At 42.4% G+C, this 16736-nt stretch overlaps 2 protein-coding genes and 1 long non-coding RNA gene across 3 annotated transcripts; 2 read left to right on the top strand and 1 right to left on the bottom strand.

Moving 5' to 3' along the window:
• Positions 1 to 3111: 3111 nt before the first annotated feature.
• LOC121583624 lies at positions 3112 to 4725 on the top strand. Its single transcript, XR_006003546.2, has 3 exons — positions 3112 to 3590; positions 3850 to 3979; positions 4216 to 4725. It is a non-coding gene; the product is annotated as an uncharacterized LOC121583624 (long non-coding RNA).
• A 1069-nt stretch (positions 4726 to 5794) lies between these two features.
• mrpl40 (mitochondrial ribosomal protein L40) lies at positions 5795 to 9262 on the bottom strand. Its single transcript, XM_041899765.2, has 5 exons — positions 9055 to 9262; positions 7432 to 7515; positions 7134 to 7289; positions 6656 to 6737; positions 5795 to 6486 (listed from the first exon to the last, which is right to left on the bottom strand). The coding sequence occupies exons 1-5, from the start codon at positions 9123 to 9125 to the stop codon at positions 6259 to 6261; spliced, it is 621 nt and encodes a 206-aa protein (XP_041755699.1). The 5' UTR covers positions 9126 to 9262; the 3' UTR covers positions 5795 to 6258.
• Positions 9263 to 10373: 1111 nt separating this feature from the next.
• On the top strand, positions 10374 to 16690 carry acaa2 (acetyl-CoA acyltransferase 2). Its single transcript, XM_041885118.1, has 10 exons — positions 10374 to 10496; positions 11139 to 11305; positions 11405 to 11533; positions 11859 to 11975; positions 12112 to 12259; positions 14059 to 14234; positions 14450 to 14579; positions 14703 to 14773; positions 14985 to 15139; positions 15800 to 16690. The coding sequence occupies exons 1-10, from the start codon at positions 10481 to 10483 to the stop codon at positions 15882 to 15884; spliced, it is 1194 nt and encodes a 397-aa protein (XP_041741052.1). The 5' UTR covers positions 10374 to 10480; the 3' UTR covers positions 15885 to 16690.
• The last annotated feature ends 46 nt before the right edge of the window (positions 16691 to 16736 follow it).

Here is a 16736-nt window from a genome sequence, read left to right as displayed (position 1 = left end):
ACTAGCTAGTATCTAGCATATTGGAACTTTGTTAGGTGTTGTTTAGTGGATGATCAAGACCTCACCATTGTGTGATTTTCTACTTGAATGCTTCAGATAATGCTGAAACTGAAAGCCAGCTAGTATTTCCATTATCAAATGGCAAAACACAGCTCTAACACACACAATAAGATACTGCTCTCAAATTGAGGAAGTGTTGAGGAATGCTTGAAGAAAGACTTCTGCCCACATTAATCGATTCCTACTGTACATTTTTAACCTCAATGACATCATACGCTTGTATGTCTATTTACTAGGCTTGGGTGGTATCCAGATTGTCATACCTTCATACCGACCATGTGCCATACCGGGATGTTCGGTAATACTGGCACTGAACACAAGGGGCGCTATTTTCAAACCCCACTGATCCTCTGTAATCCGAAGGTTAGCAATGCTAACAAGTACATGTAAAATCCCATAGATCAAATCAAAAATCTAATCAAATTGTATTTGTCACATGCGTCGAATATAACATTTGTAGACCTTACAGTAAAATGCTTACTTACAAGCCCTTAACCAACAATGCAGTTTTAAGAAAAATAAGTGTTAAGTAAAAAATAGATAAATAAAAAACATAATTAAAGAGCAGCAGTAAAATAACAGTAGCGAGGCTATATACAGGGGGTACCGGTACAGAGTCAATGTGCGGGGGCACAGGTTAGTCGAGGTAATTCAGGTAATATGTACATGTAGGTAGAGGTAAAGTGACTATGCATAGATAATACACAGAGAGTTGCAGCAGCGTAAAAGAGGGGGGTGGGTGGGGGGGACAATGCAAATAGTCCGGGTAGCCATTTGATTAGCTGTTCAGGATATCTGGATAAGAGCGTCTGCTAAATGACGTAAATGTAAATGTAATGTCTTATGGCTTGGGGGTAGAAGCTGTTAAGAAGCCTTTTGGACCTAGACTTGGCGCTCCGGTACCGCTTGTCGTGCAGTAGCAGAGAGAACAGTCTGTGACTAGGGTGGCTGGAGTCTTTGATACCGCCTGGTATAGAGGTCCTGGATGGCAGGAAGCTTGGCCCCAGTGATGTACAGTTGTCTACAACGCAATGAAGTCGGAAGTTGGAGATTTCCGAGTTCCCAGTTGTTTTGAATGAGGCGTTATACTTCAGCTCCACTATAAGCGTCACGTTGCTTTGCCATCAGCATTGTGTCAATGTGACATTCTACCTGCTACATAGAGCGCATTGTTTTGAGAGCAGAGGGGAAGAGCGTCCTTTATTTTATTTTCCCTTACTGTACCATATTAATTGATTATGCGTAAGTACAATAGCTTTGGTCCAGTTTTTCGCAAGTACTCATTTAAATTATTGCGACGTTCAAGTTTGCGCTCAGCAGACCTGAAATTTGCTCAGTGATTAAAAAAATGAGAGGGAACATTGGTGTCCACATACTTTTGTAAATACAGTACCAGTCAAAAGTTTGGACACACCTACTCATTCAAGGGTTTTTCTTTATTAACACATATGGAATCATGTAGTAACCCAAAAAGTGTTAAACAAATCAAAATATATTTTATATCTGAGATTCTTCAAAGTAGCCACCCTTTGCCTTGATGACAGCTTTGCACTCTCTTGGCATTCTCTCAACCAGCTTCACCTGGAATGCTTTTCCAACAGTCTTGAAGGAGTTCCCACATATGCCGAGCACTTGTTGGCTGCTTTTCCTTCACTCTGCGGTCCAACTCATCCCAAACCATCTCAATTGGGTTGAGGTCGGGTGATTGTGGAGGCCAGGTCATCTGATGCAGCACTCCATCACTCTCCTTCTTGGTCAAATAGCCCTTACACAGCCTGGAGGTGTGATGGGTCATTGTCCTGTTGAAAAACAAATGATAGTCCCACTATGTGCAAACCAGATGGGATGGCGTATCGCTGCAGAATGCTGTGGTAGCCATGCTGGTTAAGTGTGCCTATAATTCTAGATAAATCACTGACAGAGTCACCAGCAAAGCACCCCCACACCACCTCCTCCATGCTTCACCCCCACATCACCACACATGCGGAGATCATCCGTTCACCTACTCTGCGTCCCACAAAGACACAGCGGTAGGAACCAAAAATCTCAAATTTGGACTCATCAGACCAAAGGACAGATTTCCACCGATCTAATGTCCATTGTTCGTGTTTCTTGGCCCAAGCAAGTCTCTTCTGATTATTTGTGTCCTTTTAGTAGAGGTTTCTTTGCAGCAATTCGACCATGAAGGCCTGATTCACGCAGTCTCCTCTGAACAGTTGATGTTGAGATGTCTGTTACTTGAACTCTGTGAAGCATTTTCTGAGGCTGGCAACTCTAATGAATGTATCCTCTGCAGCAGAGGTAACTCTGGGTCTTCCTTTCCTATGGCGGTCCTCATGAGAGCCAGTTTCATCATAGCGCTTGATGTTTTTTGCGACTGCACTCGAAGAAACTTTCAAAGTTCTTGAAATTTTCCGGATTGACTGACCTTCATGACTTAAAGTAATGATGGACTGTAATTTCTCTTTGCTTATTTGAGGTGTTCTTGCCATAATATGGACTTGGTCTTTTACCAAATAGGGCTATCTTCTGTATACCACCCCTACCTTGTCACAACACAACTGATTGGCTCAAATGCATTAAGAAGGAAAGAAATTCCACAAATTAACTTTTACAAGTCACACGTGTTAATTGAAATGCATTCCAGGTGAGTGAAGGAAAAGCAGTAACAAGTGCTCAGCATATGTAGGAACTCCTTCAAGACTGTTGGAAAAGCATTCCAGGTGAAGCTGGTTGAGAGAATGTGCAAAGCTGTCATCCAGGCACTCTTGGCAAAGGGTGGCTACTTTGAAGAATCTAAAATACATTTTGATTTGTTTAACACTTTTTTGGTTACTACATGATTCCATGTGTTCATAGGTTTGATGTCTACACTATTATTCTACAATGTAGAAAATAGTTTTTAAAAATAAATACAAACCCTTGAATGAGTAGGTGTCTCAACTTTTGACTGGTACTGTATAGTGTATGTTATTCTATTATTTTGAAAATAATTTGTATTAGTCTTATGTTTCATAGGACCTGCATGAACAAATTAATAATGTATTTTTGTCCAGCCAGCTTATATAATTACCAGAACATAGGCTATCTGACAATGTTTTGAGTAGCCAACTTTTTATTCACCATAACAGGAAAATAAAAGGTAATTATTTACAAGTAGGCTATGGCAAGCTGCTAACTTACTGTTGTGAATGTGAAGAAAGGAAAGTAGTGGAAGGTCTGAATTTAAAAGGAGTAATTTAGAACATGCAGCTGTCAAGTTACCATGACAACGGTCGAAACAACAGGGTCCTTTTAAAATTGAATGTCTCTTCCTCCTTCCTGGCAAAAACTATGGCTATATAAAAGGCAAATGCCGACAAGAAAGAGATAAAAAAAATAGGGCTGTTTGATAGAAACATTGCCCAATTGTTTTTACAGGCAACATATAGTGAAAGCAGTATGAGTGACTCACAAGGCTCCGGTCTCTTGTAGACAAACACCAGGTGACTGGGGACGAACAGTAAGATTCATAATGAAAAATGCGACAGGTGAAATTAACGCGATCTTCTTTATCTCCTAACATATTGCACAGGTTGACTGCAGATATTTACTTAAAAAGTATCTACAAATATTGGCATTTATAATTTAAAAAACATAAAATAAATGGTTTTGACGGCATTGAAAAACCTTTCCATTGCTATTTCAAAATACCCCGGTATACGGTATGCCACCCAAGCCTACTAATTACCTGTAATTATGATCTCCCTAACCACCCCGGACCTGTGATGACTACTGGAGTGAATCCAGACACTGCAAAAGCCTGTGGAACCGTTTCCATAACTACTATACCATTGGCACATCCCCCTACTGCAGGCAATGGAAGGAAGACTACTACACATGTCCAGAGTGGGAAAATAACTCAAGTCCAGAGACCAAGGTACAGTTGAGCACTCAATCATCACTTTTTCTGCTAGGGGGAAACGGCCTAAGCAGCACAGCAACCAGCAATCGTGTATTTACAGGGCAAATGCCATCAACTTCCAGAAATATTGGCGTTTGCTTATGAACAGGAAGGCTACATTTGTAATATATCTAAATTGTGAAAGATCTCTCTTGCACTGTCCCCTAACCAACTCTGTCTGTCCTCTCTCTCTTGTCCTCCCCCTACCCCAGGAGTAATTACAGCATAGTGAGAGGAACCGGATGGCAGAGCAGAGAAAGTTCACCCCTGTGTGGGACCTGAGACGAGATCCACCCAGAGACTGGCACATGCCACTGCACCAGGGGAAGCCCCAGGACTCCCAGTCCTAATCATCCCCAGAATGAACACTGCCATGGCCCTAAACATGGCCAAACCAACCTCAATGTAGCATCTAAGATCTGTTTAGCTACGTAAACTAAATCACAGTAGAGTTGTGGCTAGTAAGCCATGGCCCTGGGGCTTATTCAGACTAATCTATTGACATTGCAGCTAGAATTTTTATGTATATAGCTGGTAAAAGTCGTAATTGTTCATGACAATGTCTGTTCTACACAATTTATTACATCTGAATGTTCTGTAACTTTGCTGAATATGCCCCCTGCAGAGGGTGTGAAGGCTTTTTGTTTTAAACACTATTGGTTCAGTTGGCTGGGGAAAAGCCTGCTCTCCAGGACCACTCTGTCATAAATGGTTTCTTTCCAGAGGTGTCCAATGTAATTCAATGGTATTAGGACAGTGTACCTCTACTGCTAGAAAGTCACAACGTTCTACATCGAGATCAATAACAAGTGTGTGTCTGTATACTGAGCAATAATATCCACTCACCGGACAGTTTATTAGGACCCCCCTTTGCCTCCAGAACAGCCTGAATTCTTTGGGGCATTCTACAAGGTGTCGGAAACGTTCCACAGGGATGTTGGTCCATGCTGACACGATGGCATCACGCAGTTGCTGCACATTCCAGCTCATCCCAAAGATGCTCTATTGGGGACTGCGCAGGCCACTCAAGTAAACTGAACTCGCTGTCATGTTCCAGGCGATGTTTTCCACTGCTCAATTTAAGTGTTGGTAACCGCGTGCCAACTGGAGCCGCTTCTTGTTTTTAGCTGATAGGAGTGGAACCCGGTGTGGTTGTCTGATACAATAGCCCATCCGTGACAAGGATCGACGAGTTGTGTGTTCTGAGATGCCGTTCTGCATACTACTGTTGCACTGCGCCGTTATGTCAGTTTGTGGACCGCCTGTTAGCTTGCACGATTCTTGCTGTCTTCTTCGACCTCTCTCATTAACGAGCTGTTTTTGCCCACAGGACTGCCGCTGACTGTATGTTTTTGTTTATCGCACCATTCTCGGTAAACCCAAGACACTGTCGTGAGTGAAAAGCACAGTAGCACGCCTGGCACCGACAATCATACCACGCTCAAAGTCGCTTAGATCACTCGTTTGCCCATTCTAACGTTCAATCGAACAGTAACTGAATGCCTCGATGCCTGCTTTATACAACAAGCCACAGCCAGGTGACTCACTGTCTGTAGGACCGATCCATTTTCATGAACGGGGTGGTGTACCTAAAAAACTGGCCAGTGAGTGTATTTTGGTGAACAGCTAAAAGAGTTACTATATTGGCAAAAGGGTAAGAGCGCCATACCATACAGTATTCTGGCCCGCACCAGTGGTCTGACTTTTTTGTAATACTGTCTCGGCATTGTGTGGAAGGAGACTCAAATGAGCGCCTGTATGTTTCTCTACCTATTGAAATGGAGGCCAGTGTTTCTGTAACACCATTACCCGGGCTCTTTGCCTTTATTATTTCACAGGATACCTCATCTACAGTGTATATACATTAAAATGCTTATCAACCCTCTGGTATGTTTTACTTACAGGTTGTATTTAAACCTATGATGTTTATGAATGTAACAATACAGCAGAATGTGAATCACTTCATGAGTGTGAATTGAAACTCATGTATCCATGATAGGGCAGTAGTCAATAAGATGAATATGTCAGGGTCATGGTCCTCTGGTCGGTAAGCGGTTGAATTACCCTTACACTTTGAATGAGACATCCATCCACTATTGGTGGCCGGGACGTTGTTCTGAGCAAGCTTTCATGTCTGATCTATTTTCATTAACATGCTCGTCAAATATGTAGTCTGTCCAAATCATGTAAAGACAAGGGGATGTAATAACCATGTAAACACATGTTACGCCCACAATGTTAATACTGCCACCCTCTCACTGGGTGTAGACTTTGGTGATGTTGTTGTATTTGCCTTCAGGTGCCTCATACTGGGCCTTGGGCGGTGTGTAGCTGGGTCCCTGGTGGGTGAAGGGGAAGAGCAGGGGGTCTGGCCTCAGTGCTGCATGGTAGAGCTCCTCTGACTCCAGCCTCAGCTCCTCCAGAGCCTCCGTCTGGGCTTCCACAGCCAGGCCTACTGCCTCCATCTCTGCCCGGTGCTGGGTCTGCTCGTAGAGGGACAGGTCAGAAAGAAGTCAATGTGGCACATAAACTGGGTATATCAAAATGTCTACAAAGAAGGTACTGTTAATGTCTGCTCACTGTTTACTACTTCCAAATACGGCTGTAGTGATATGAGTTTAAACCAACATTGGCTTACAAGATCACATTTACCTGTTTGTAGCGGGACCACTCCTTCAGTAGTAGAGCCCGACGTTCACTCTCCTCAAAGGGAAGCTGAGGAGCACCACGTACCCTAGGGAAAATTAACAAATAGAGTAGGGACCTGTTCAGGTGTACATTGGGACAGAGAAATGCATTTGGATTGCACTAATAGTGTGTCACTCAACATACCAATATGTTAAGCACAGCATCATATATATTGACAGTATGCTCAATTTCATTCCATCAGCTGATTTAGTCCTGAGGTATGGTGTGTTTCTATGACTATTGCTGGATATCACTATGGTAAGTAGGGTTCAAACTAAGCCACTATTGACTGTTGGGGGTGAAGCAACAGTGAATATTCAAAGTTTATGGAGGTGCCCACTTCAATACTATGGTGGGCAGACCCTACTAACTCATGGTGGTGCCCAAATTCTGTATGGGAATGTCAGCCACTCCATTAATTCAAACACTAAAGGTGCCATACCTGGTCTCGTCCATGCATTTGGCTGGGGTTGTGAAGTCTTCTATGGGAATGAGCTCAGGAGGAACTCTCTCCAGCTTCTTCAATTTCTTCTTCAGTCTCTCTCTCACCATCTGCTCTCTACGAGGGTCCACTTTCTTCTTCTTCTTGGGCTCCGCTCTGTTAGAGCACATACAGGCAGAATGAGTGAGAGTTTTGCTTGTAGTACATTTATAACAAATGGTGCCTATAGCAAACTGCAAAGAGAGTGAAAGTGCACCAGAGAACAAACCCTTTATAGACAAAAGGATCTTCAACTTACCTTAGTGGCGCAGATGTCTTCAATGTGAGTACGGATGCAAACCAAGGACCTTGTCTGACATGACCATCCACTCCCATCAAAGAGCTGTGCAGTACAACATACATAAGGGCGGCAGGTAGCTTAGTGGTTAAGAGCGTTGTGCCAGTAACCGAAAGGTCGCTGGTTCTAATCCCCGAGCCGACTAGGTGAAAAATCTGTCGATGTGCCCTTGAGCAAGGCACTTAACCCTAATTGCTCCTGTAAGTCGCTCTGGATAAGAGCGTCTGCTAAATAACCAATTATTAATTATTAATTATTATTATTATTATTATATTATTATAATTATTATACCAAGGGGAGAACTACCAGTTAGCTCAATCTAGCCACTGTAACGGATCAAATCAAGCTTTTTACAGCACATTTCAGACATGGAATGCAATGCAGTGTGCTTTACAGGAAAGAACAAAAAAAACAATGAAAATAAAAGCTGAAATATTTACTACACAACAAACAAGATAAAAAAAAATAATAATAATGACAAACTGAACAACTAAAAAGCACCCTGAGGAAAAGCAAAGCAAAAAATATGCATTTTAAGATCTCTTTTATGTCTACATTTTCAGGCCCCCTCAGGTTCTCAGGCAGGCTATTCCAGAGGCTGAGGGCATAATAACTAAAGGCTGCCTGTCTCTTGGTCCTAGGCTTTGGGATAGTTAAAAGGACAGTGCCAGAGGACCTGAGGGACCTACTGGGTACATAACTTAAAATCATGTCTGACGTATTAGGGTGCACAATCGTGGAATGATTTTTAAAAAACAATAGAAGAATCTTAAAATGAATTATAAAACTCACAGGCAGCCAGTGCAGAGACCTTAAAACCGGTGTAATGTGTGCTCTCTGTCTGGTCTTGGTCAGTACCCGTTTATGTTTTGCAGTTGACCAATGGCTTTCTTGTGTAGACCAGCCAGGAGAGCATTACAGTAGTCAAGCCTTCTTGTAATAAAAGCATGGATGAGTCTCTCTGTATCAGCCTGAGAGAGAAACGGCCACACCGTGGCAATGTTCCTCAGGTGATAAAAAGCTATTTTGGTCACATTCCTAATGTGTGATTCGAAATTTAGATCAGAATCTAAAATAACACCTAGGTTTTGTACCTGGTGTTTAATATTTATTGCCCATGAATTAAAATGTGCAGCTAGATTTTCTCTCTGTGCTTTGGCTCCAACAATAAGTACCTCGGTCTTGTATTGATTTAGCTGGAGGAAGTTGTGAGCCATCCAAGTATTGAAATCACTAATACAGTCTAATAATTTATCAGTGGAGTTAAAATCCTCTGGTGACACCGAAATGTAAAGCTGTGTATTGTCTGCGTAGTAGTGAAAATCAATGCTGTGCTTTCTGATAAAGCTGCCAATAGGTAACATATATAAACTGAACAGTAGCGGACCCAAAATCGAACCTTGTGGAATGCCACTGCAGTGAATAGATAACGTAGTTAGCTAACCTGCTCAGGTTTTAGCATACTGCTGTATGAGAAAATCATGCATCAACCACCACATGAAGAGAGAATAAAACATGTTAAACTGCTGTAGCTAACGTTAGCTAGCTCGCCTATGCTAACCAGCATTGCATGTGACAACTCACCTAACGTTAGTTGGCGCTGCAGTCTGTCGGGACAATACCCTACACAGGGCACGCGATACAGCCAGGGACATGATCGATATATATATATTCAATAAAATCAGACAAAAGTTATTCACATGTATCAACACATTTTATCATTGCTGTCCCCTTGACAGCCGCAGGACCGAGTGCAGCTTGAAACAGACGTAAATTTAGCTCGAGCTTCACATGGACACTTTCGATCCCGTTGTTCGCGCTCGCCTCGTTCATTTTACGTTGCAACCTGGTCTCGGAGCATGTCGTATTCTGTACGTAAACGAAAGATACTTAATTTGGCATGATATGTTACGTTTAGTCTGGTTACATAAGACCGATGGTTACGTAGGTGGTTGGTCGGGGTGGATGCGTGGGCGTATAACGTGAACGTCTAGCAACACAGATAACTTTTGCATTTTTGCTAATCAGCAACTTTTACACTACTTACTACTTTTGAGCTACTTTGGAACTACTTAGCATGTTAGCTAACCCTTCACCTAACCCTAACCTTAACCCTTTTAGCTAACCCTTCCCCTAACCCTAACCTTAACCCTTTAACCTAACTCTTAAACTTAACCCCAACCCTAAACTCTAGCCACCTTGCTAGAACTCGGAACATGTCATACGTTTAGCAAATTCGTAACATATTGTACAATATTGCAAATGTGTAACTTATTGTACGTTTAGCAAATTCGTAACATATTGTACGTTTTGAAAAACTGTAAAATATTGTACATTTGCAAATTCGTAATATATCATACAAAATAGGTGATGGACATCCACAAATTAATACATACCATACAAAAGTAACACATCATTCTAAATGGAGAGTCCTGGATTTACATAAAGAATCATACGAAATGCTCTGAGACCAGGTTGCACATTGCACTGGTTACATCAGAGATACAATTTGTTAATAACATTAGACAAGTTTTCAAATAGACATAGCTATATAACTGAATAAATATTGTACAAGTAACCATTTAACATTTCCTTACAGTACCCTGTGAGCACGTATTGAAAAATGTTGATCAGAGTTATTTTGTCGAATGTTGTTATCTCAATGATTAGATACACATTATTTAGGCAAAAGGTCAAATTTCCACTAGTTACCACAGCCTCAAAGTCAAAATCGGCTATATCGTTAAAAAAAATCATGAAAACAAAAATGTGTTTTTTTGTCTTAATTTAAGGTTAGGGTTAGTCAAACGGTTAGCAGTGTGGTTAAGGTTAGGTTTTAAATCACCATTTAAGAAGATACATTTTAGAAATGGGCGGGGTTTATTACTTTGTGGCTGTGGCAAATAGTGACGACCCAATATTGCCAGAGTTTGTTATAAAAGCCCCTTAAGTTGACACCGCGTTCAAATAGATACACTGACCTTCGTGGACGTAAGGAGGAATCAACATTATGTCACTGCTCAGAAGTAAGTAATACTATGTTATTATGCATAAACCACGCGCCACGAAATGCATGCTTTAGTTTTCTGCCAACATGTTTTTATTGCTCTGGAAAGGTGTCTGCGTAGTAACGTTGATAGAATGTCTGTCTGCGAAATAATAACTAGCAGCTCCAGACAGTCGATAAAGTTCAAACCATTGTTCATGGCTAGTTGCTCACTACTGAGTATAGCCTACAGTTGTGAATTTAAACATTGTGTTCCCCTTTAGAATTGTCACCGTTTATCCTCCCCAGCTGTGATCATTATTATTATGAATGAATGAATGACAGCTGTCAGTCTGTCTCTACATGTAAACGAATGTTTTTGTTGTCAAGTGTCTGCCCTCCACATATTCAACAACTGACAGTTGTCTCTGTATCGTTGCATTTCTAAAGGCTAGGTGAGTTGGAAATGAATGTAGGGTAAAGGTTACAGTGGCACTACTCATAGTTGCATGAGAATTGCAATGACACTGTAGTGGAGTTTTATGATAGGACTCTATCAAACAGCCTTTTTTCAAGTCCAATATTTTTATTGTTTTGTCACTCAGACCATGTCAACAACTGAAAGCTGCAGTAAAGCTGGATTAGTCATCTCACACCCAGACTCCTCTTTCTCTCCATCCAGATGTGTTTATTGTGTCTGCTAAGCGGACCCCGTTTGGCACCTACGGTGGGGTGCTGAAGGACCACAGTGCAACAGACCTAGCAGAGCATGCCTCCAAGGCTGCCCTCGCTGCTGGGGGAGTGGCACCTGAGCTTGTCAACAGTGTCATCTTTGGAAATGTCATGCAGGTGGGTCTAAAACTCCAAAGAGCAAGCAGAGGCAAGGATAAACTCTAGGAGGGAAATGTGTGAGCAGACATATGGCTGATTCTCTTTCTTTCTCTCCAGAGCTCTGCAGATGCTCCATACATCGCCCGTCACGTGGGCCTGAGGTGTGGGGTGCCCATTCCAGTGCCTGCTCTCACCGTGAACCGCCTCTGTGGGTCCGGCTTTCAGTCCATTATCAATGGATATCAGGTACATTAGACATACTTTAGACACTGAAACTCTACATAGTCTATACTGTTACTCACCACTGAGCATTTTTTAAAAGTATCTCTGTCTGAACTGGACTCGTGCCCACTGTACAGTAGAAAAATAAATCATTATTAACATGCAAGGTTTTGAGTCACAGAGACCTCAGTAAAGTCCTTTTTGCTGCAGTGTCACATACACTTTTGTTGTTTGAGGGTTTGTAGGTCAATTGTAGGTGCATGGTTTCTGCCTCTGCTGATCGCTTAGGAACATTAGCAGCCTTGTGCGTTTGTCCCCTTTAAGACCCTGTGTGTGTCTGTCTCTGTAGGAAATCTGTCTGAAGGATTCAGAGGTGGTACTGTGTGGAGGCTCGGAGAGCATGAGCCAGGCGCCGTATGCTGTCCGCAACGTCCGCTTCGGAACCAAGTTCGGACTCGACCTCAAGGTATTGAATTAATAAATGAGGAGAGGTAAGTACAAAATCTGTATAGTTTGTCATTTTTGACCGCAAGAGCCCGTTAACAGCTACTCTAAACCAATGCCAAGGACTAAGCTAACATGTTCTGTCTTCTTTGACTTAGCTAGAGGACACTCTGTGGGCGGGGCTTACTGACCTGCACATTAAGATCCCAATGGGCATCACAGCAGAGAACCTGGCAGTGAAATATGAGATCAGCAGAGACGACTGTGACAAATACGCACACCAGACACAGCAGAGGTGGAAGGCAGGTCAGAGGTCAACACTTACCATAACTACGTTCACATGTTTACGATCCTTACTTAAGGCATGCAGACTCTGTCCTGATTTAATAAGGAATTCCAGATTATCTGTCCTCAGAAAACCAGAAATACAGTTGAAGTTTACATACACCTAGCCAAATACATTTAAACTCTGTTTTTCACAATTCCTGACATTTAATCCTAGTAAAAAATTCCCTGTCTTAGGTCAGTTAGGATCACCACTTTATTTTAAGAATGCGAAATGTCAGAATAATTGTAGAGAATGATTTATTTCTTTAATCACATTCCCAGTGGGTCAGAAGTTTATACACTCAATTAGTATTTGGTAGCATTGCCTTTAAATTGTGTAACTTGGGTCAAAAGTTTTGGGTAGCTTTCCACAAGCATCCCACAATTAGTTGGGTGAATTTTGGCCCATTCCTCCTAACAGAGCTGGTGTAACTGAGTCAGGTTTGTAGGCCTCCTTGATCGCACACGCTTTTTCAGTTCTGCCCACACATTTTCTACAGGATTGAGGTCAAGGCTTTGTGATGGTCACTCCAATTCCTTGACTTTGTTGTCCTTAAGCCATTTTGACACAACTTTGGAAGTATGCTTGGGGTCATTGTCCATTTGGAAGACCCATTTGCAACCAAGCTTTAACTTCCTGACTGATGTCTTGAGATGTTGCTTCAATATATCCACATAATTTTCCTTCCTCATGATGCCATCTATTTTGTGAAGTGCACCAGTCCCTCCTGCAGCAAAGCACCCCAACAGCATGATGCTGCCACCCCCGTGCTTCATGGTTGGAATGGTGTTCTTCTTTTTCCTCCAAACATAACGATGGTCATTATGGCCAAACAGTTCTATTTTTGTTTCATCCGACCAGAGGACATTTCTCCAAAAAGTACGATCTTTGTCCCGATGTGCAGTTGCAAACCGCAGTCTGGCTTTTTTATGGTGGTTTTGGAGCAGTGGCTTCTTCCTTGCTGAGTGGCCTTTCAGGTTATGTCGATATAGGACGCATTTTACTGTGGATATAGATACTTTTGTACCTGTCCTCCAGCATCTTCACAAGGTCCTTTACTGTTGTTCTGGGATTGATTTGCACTTTTCGCACCAAAGTACGTTCATCTCTAGGAGACAGAACGCGTCTCCTTCCTGAGCGGTATGACGGCTTGGTGTTTATACTTGCGTACTATTGTTTGTACAGATGAACGTGGTACCTTCAGGTGTTTGGAAATTGCTCCCAAGGATGAACCAGACTTGTGGAAGTCTACAATTTTTTTTTCTTCTGAGTCTTGGCTGATTTTCTTTTGATTTTCCCATGATGTCAAGCAAAGAGGCACGGAGTTTGAAAGTAGGCCTTGAAATGCATCCACAGGTACACCTCCAATTGCCTCAAATGATGTCAATTAGCCTATCAGAAGCTTTTAAAGCAATGACATCATTTTCTGAAATTTTCCAAGCTGTTTAAAGGCACAGTCAACTTAGTGTATGCAAACTTCTGACCCACTGGAATTGTGATACAGTGAAATAATCTGTCTGTAAACAATTGTTGGAAAAATTACTTTTGTCATGCACAAAGTAGATGTCCTAACCGACTTGCCAAAACTATAGTTTGTTAAAAAGAAATTTGTGGAGTGGTTGAATAACAAGTTTTAATGACTCCAACCTAAGTGTATGTAAACTTCCGACTTCAACTGTACATCTGCAACTTGTCATGACAATGAACTGTTTTTCCAGATTTCTATCTGAACGCTGACCACATCCCTGACTTTGTCTGTGTGCTCTCTTAACCTTAGCCCACGAGGCGGGCCACTACACGGCAGAGATCGCGCCCATCGAAGTGAAGGCAAAGAAGGACAAAGTACCCATGACCCAGGACGAGCACCCTCGGCCCCAGACCACCCTGGAGCAGATGGCTAGGCTACCCCCTGTCTTCAAGAAGGGAGGAACGGTGACCGCCGCCAACGCATCAGTGAGTACTAAACAAGACTGATACAATCTGGGTCCAAGCCCTTTCATCCAATTCCTACCAACTCTTGCCAACAGAGTATCACATTCAGTCTATCCCCAAGCACACTGGTTGTAAATGGAGTGCAGATCATTTTAGTGTGCTGTATTGTGCTAAGCGTAAATCCTGTGTGCTAGTTTTGAATGTACTATTCTTCATGTTATTTTCCTATTCCACAGGGTGTGTCTGACGGAGCTGCTGCCGTGGTGATAGCCAGTGAGGAAGCTGTGAAGGAGCACAAGCTCACCCCGTTGGCAAGAATAGTGGCATATCACGTCTCAGGCTGTGACCCAAGCATTATGGGAATCGGTGGGTGACTGGCAACAAATGGCTCATGTACTTGATGAAAACATATACAGCCAAATATAGGCCTTTCTAGCATGGCCATCAAGTGGTTTCTGTTGGTAAGGTTCTGTCATTCTCCCCCCTCAGGCCCAGTCCCAGCCATCACTGAAGCCCTGAAGAAAGCCGGTCTCACCCTCCAAGACATGGATCTGGTGGAGGTATGCCCATCTGTTTTCAAGTTCAATAATAGGAAGTAGGAACTAATGCAGAAAATCGTGGCTATTTGGTTGCTCTGTTTTGCTTTACTCTATCTCATTTTTGTAGCGCACCCTGTAGAATTTACTTCCTCCCTTTGTCTCTCCCTCTCTTTCTCCTGCTCTGATTTCGCCTGTCCTTCTCGCTCTCTCTGTCACATTTGCTGTCTCTCAGGTGAATGAGGCTTTTGCTGCTCAGTACCTGGCGGTTGCCAAGGCATTAGGTCTGGACCCAGAGAAGAGTAATGCTGATGGAGGGGCTATTGCCATCGGCCACCCCCTGGGAGCCTCTGGAGCACGCATCACTGCTCACCTGGTCCACGAGCTCAGGTAACCCCACCACACCAGTAGTCTTCTTACTACTCAGATCACTTCTTATCGCTCTGTAAATATGTAGTTGAACTGTCTAATCAAATCTTTAACAATTTGTTTGTACTATGTAAGGGAACAGGCAATAGGTTTTTAATTAACCAATAAGGCCTGAGGGGGGTGTGGTGTATATGGCCAATATACCACGGCTAAGGGCTCTTCTTAAGCATGACGCAACAGGGAGTTCCTGGATCCAGCCCTTAGCGGTGGTATATTGGCCAAATACCATAAACCCCTGAGGTGCCTTATTGCTATCATAAACAGCTTACCAATGTAATTAGTCCCGTGTAGCTCAGTTGGTAGAGCATGGCGCTTGCAACGCCAGGGTTGTGGGTTCGATTCCCACGGGGGACCAGTATGAAAAGATGTATGCACTCACTAATTGTAAGTTGCTCTGGATAAGAGCGTCTGCTAAATGACTAAAATGTAAATTAGAACAATAAACAAGTAGTTTTGCGTCATACCCATGGTATATTGTCTGCTATACCACAGCTTTCAGACAATCGGCATCCAGGAGCCAAACCAATAAATAACACAATTCAATGGCTGAGCAATTCATGTTATGTCACAGATGAGTGATTTTCATTTGTGTTTTTTCTCTCTCTCTCTCTCCCTCCTTAGGCGGATTGGGGGAAAGTATGCTGTGGGATCAGCCTGCATCGGTGGTGGTCAGGGTATCGCCATCATCATAGAGAACACTCACTGAGGAACCGAGCAAACCATCCACACTCAGAAGGGTACATACTATACCATCCACACTCAAAAGTGTACTTGCAATACCATCCACACTCGAAACACACACCACACCCCTACATACTCAATAGAGAAATGTAAAATGTAATGCCATATACACACTCGAATAAGACCTTTAGGTTGTTGTCCAATGTAGAGTTGAAACACCAGAGTGCATTCTTAGTATTGACTTGAAATGTAAGAATATCCACTTTCCAATGTAAAAAAAGAAAAGAATGTTTGATCCACGCTTCAAATTAGACGACTCCAGCATCTACACTAAAAAAAAAGACCAAGATCTCCTCATAATTACTCCAGAAAATGGCTGCTGTTTCTCTGAACACAGAAGACAAGGGTATTTGTATGTTTAGTAACACAAATGTCTGATAAACTCCCTCCTTTCTTGGATGCTTCATATTCCTGTTACCTTTTCTAAACGTTCATGTATGGCAACCATACTGTCTGTATCTGCTTAAAGAGGCCTTGTGAATCTGAAGAGCTAACTCCTGTTTTTGTAAAGGACATACTATTTACCTCTCGCTGTAGCATATGAACAGTTGAGATGAGTGTTTGAGTTGAGGTAACCAATGTTGCTTTCTGTGGAAAGAGAGCAGTAACTGCCTCTTTTATCCAGAATTTCTCTCCTTGCCTGAATTATCACTCCTTTGCAGGGATCACCATTGCCCTAAATACTGTGTGTATATGTAAGACATGTATACGCTGTCAGGTTGCCTGTAAAGATATATATTTTTTATGATTAAAGTGAAATATCATCTCAAAGTTTGGATTCACAAATTGTCATGTGTGAGATTGTTGTTGGTGATTC

This window comes from Coregonus clupeaformis, chromosome 18, assembly GCF_020615455.1.
Source record: "Coregonus clupeaformis isolate EN_2021a chromosome 18, ASM2061545v1, whole genome shotgun sequence".
Classification (NCBI taxonomy): domain Eukaryota; kingdom Metazoa; phylum Chordata; class Actinopteri; order Salmoniformes; family Salmonidae; genus Coregonus; species Coregonus clupeaformis.
Note: the sequence above shows the minus strand (reverse complement) of the source record. Positions and strands in the feature narration are given on the sequence as shown.

Excerpts from the sequence above, each read along its gene's own strand:
- mrpl40 (XM_041899765.2), bottom strand. The coding sequence starts at position 9,125 with ATGTCCCTGGCTGTATCGCGTGCCCTGTGTAGGGTATTGTCCCGACAG. Across the intron at positions 7,516-9,054 it reads GCAGCGCCAACTAACGTTAG|CTCTTTGATGGGAGTGGATG; the intron begins GTGAGTTGTCAC and ends TGTACTGCACAG. Across the intron at positions 7,290-7,431 it reads AAGACATCTGCGCCACTAAG|AGCGGAGCCCAAGAAGAAGA; the intron begins GTAAGTTGAAGA and ends GTGCTCTAACAG.
- acaa2 (XM_041885118.1), top strand. Across the intron at positions 11,306-11,404 it reads TCTTTGGAAATGTCATGCAG|AGCTCTGCAGATGCTCCATA; the intron begins GTGGGTCTAAAA and ends CTTTCTCTCCAG. Across the intron at positions 14,235-14,449 it reads TGACCGCCGCCAACGCATCA|GGTGTGTCTGACGGAGCTGC; the intron begins GTGAGTACTAAA and ends CCTATTCCACAG.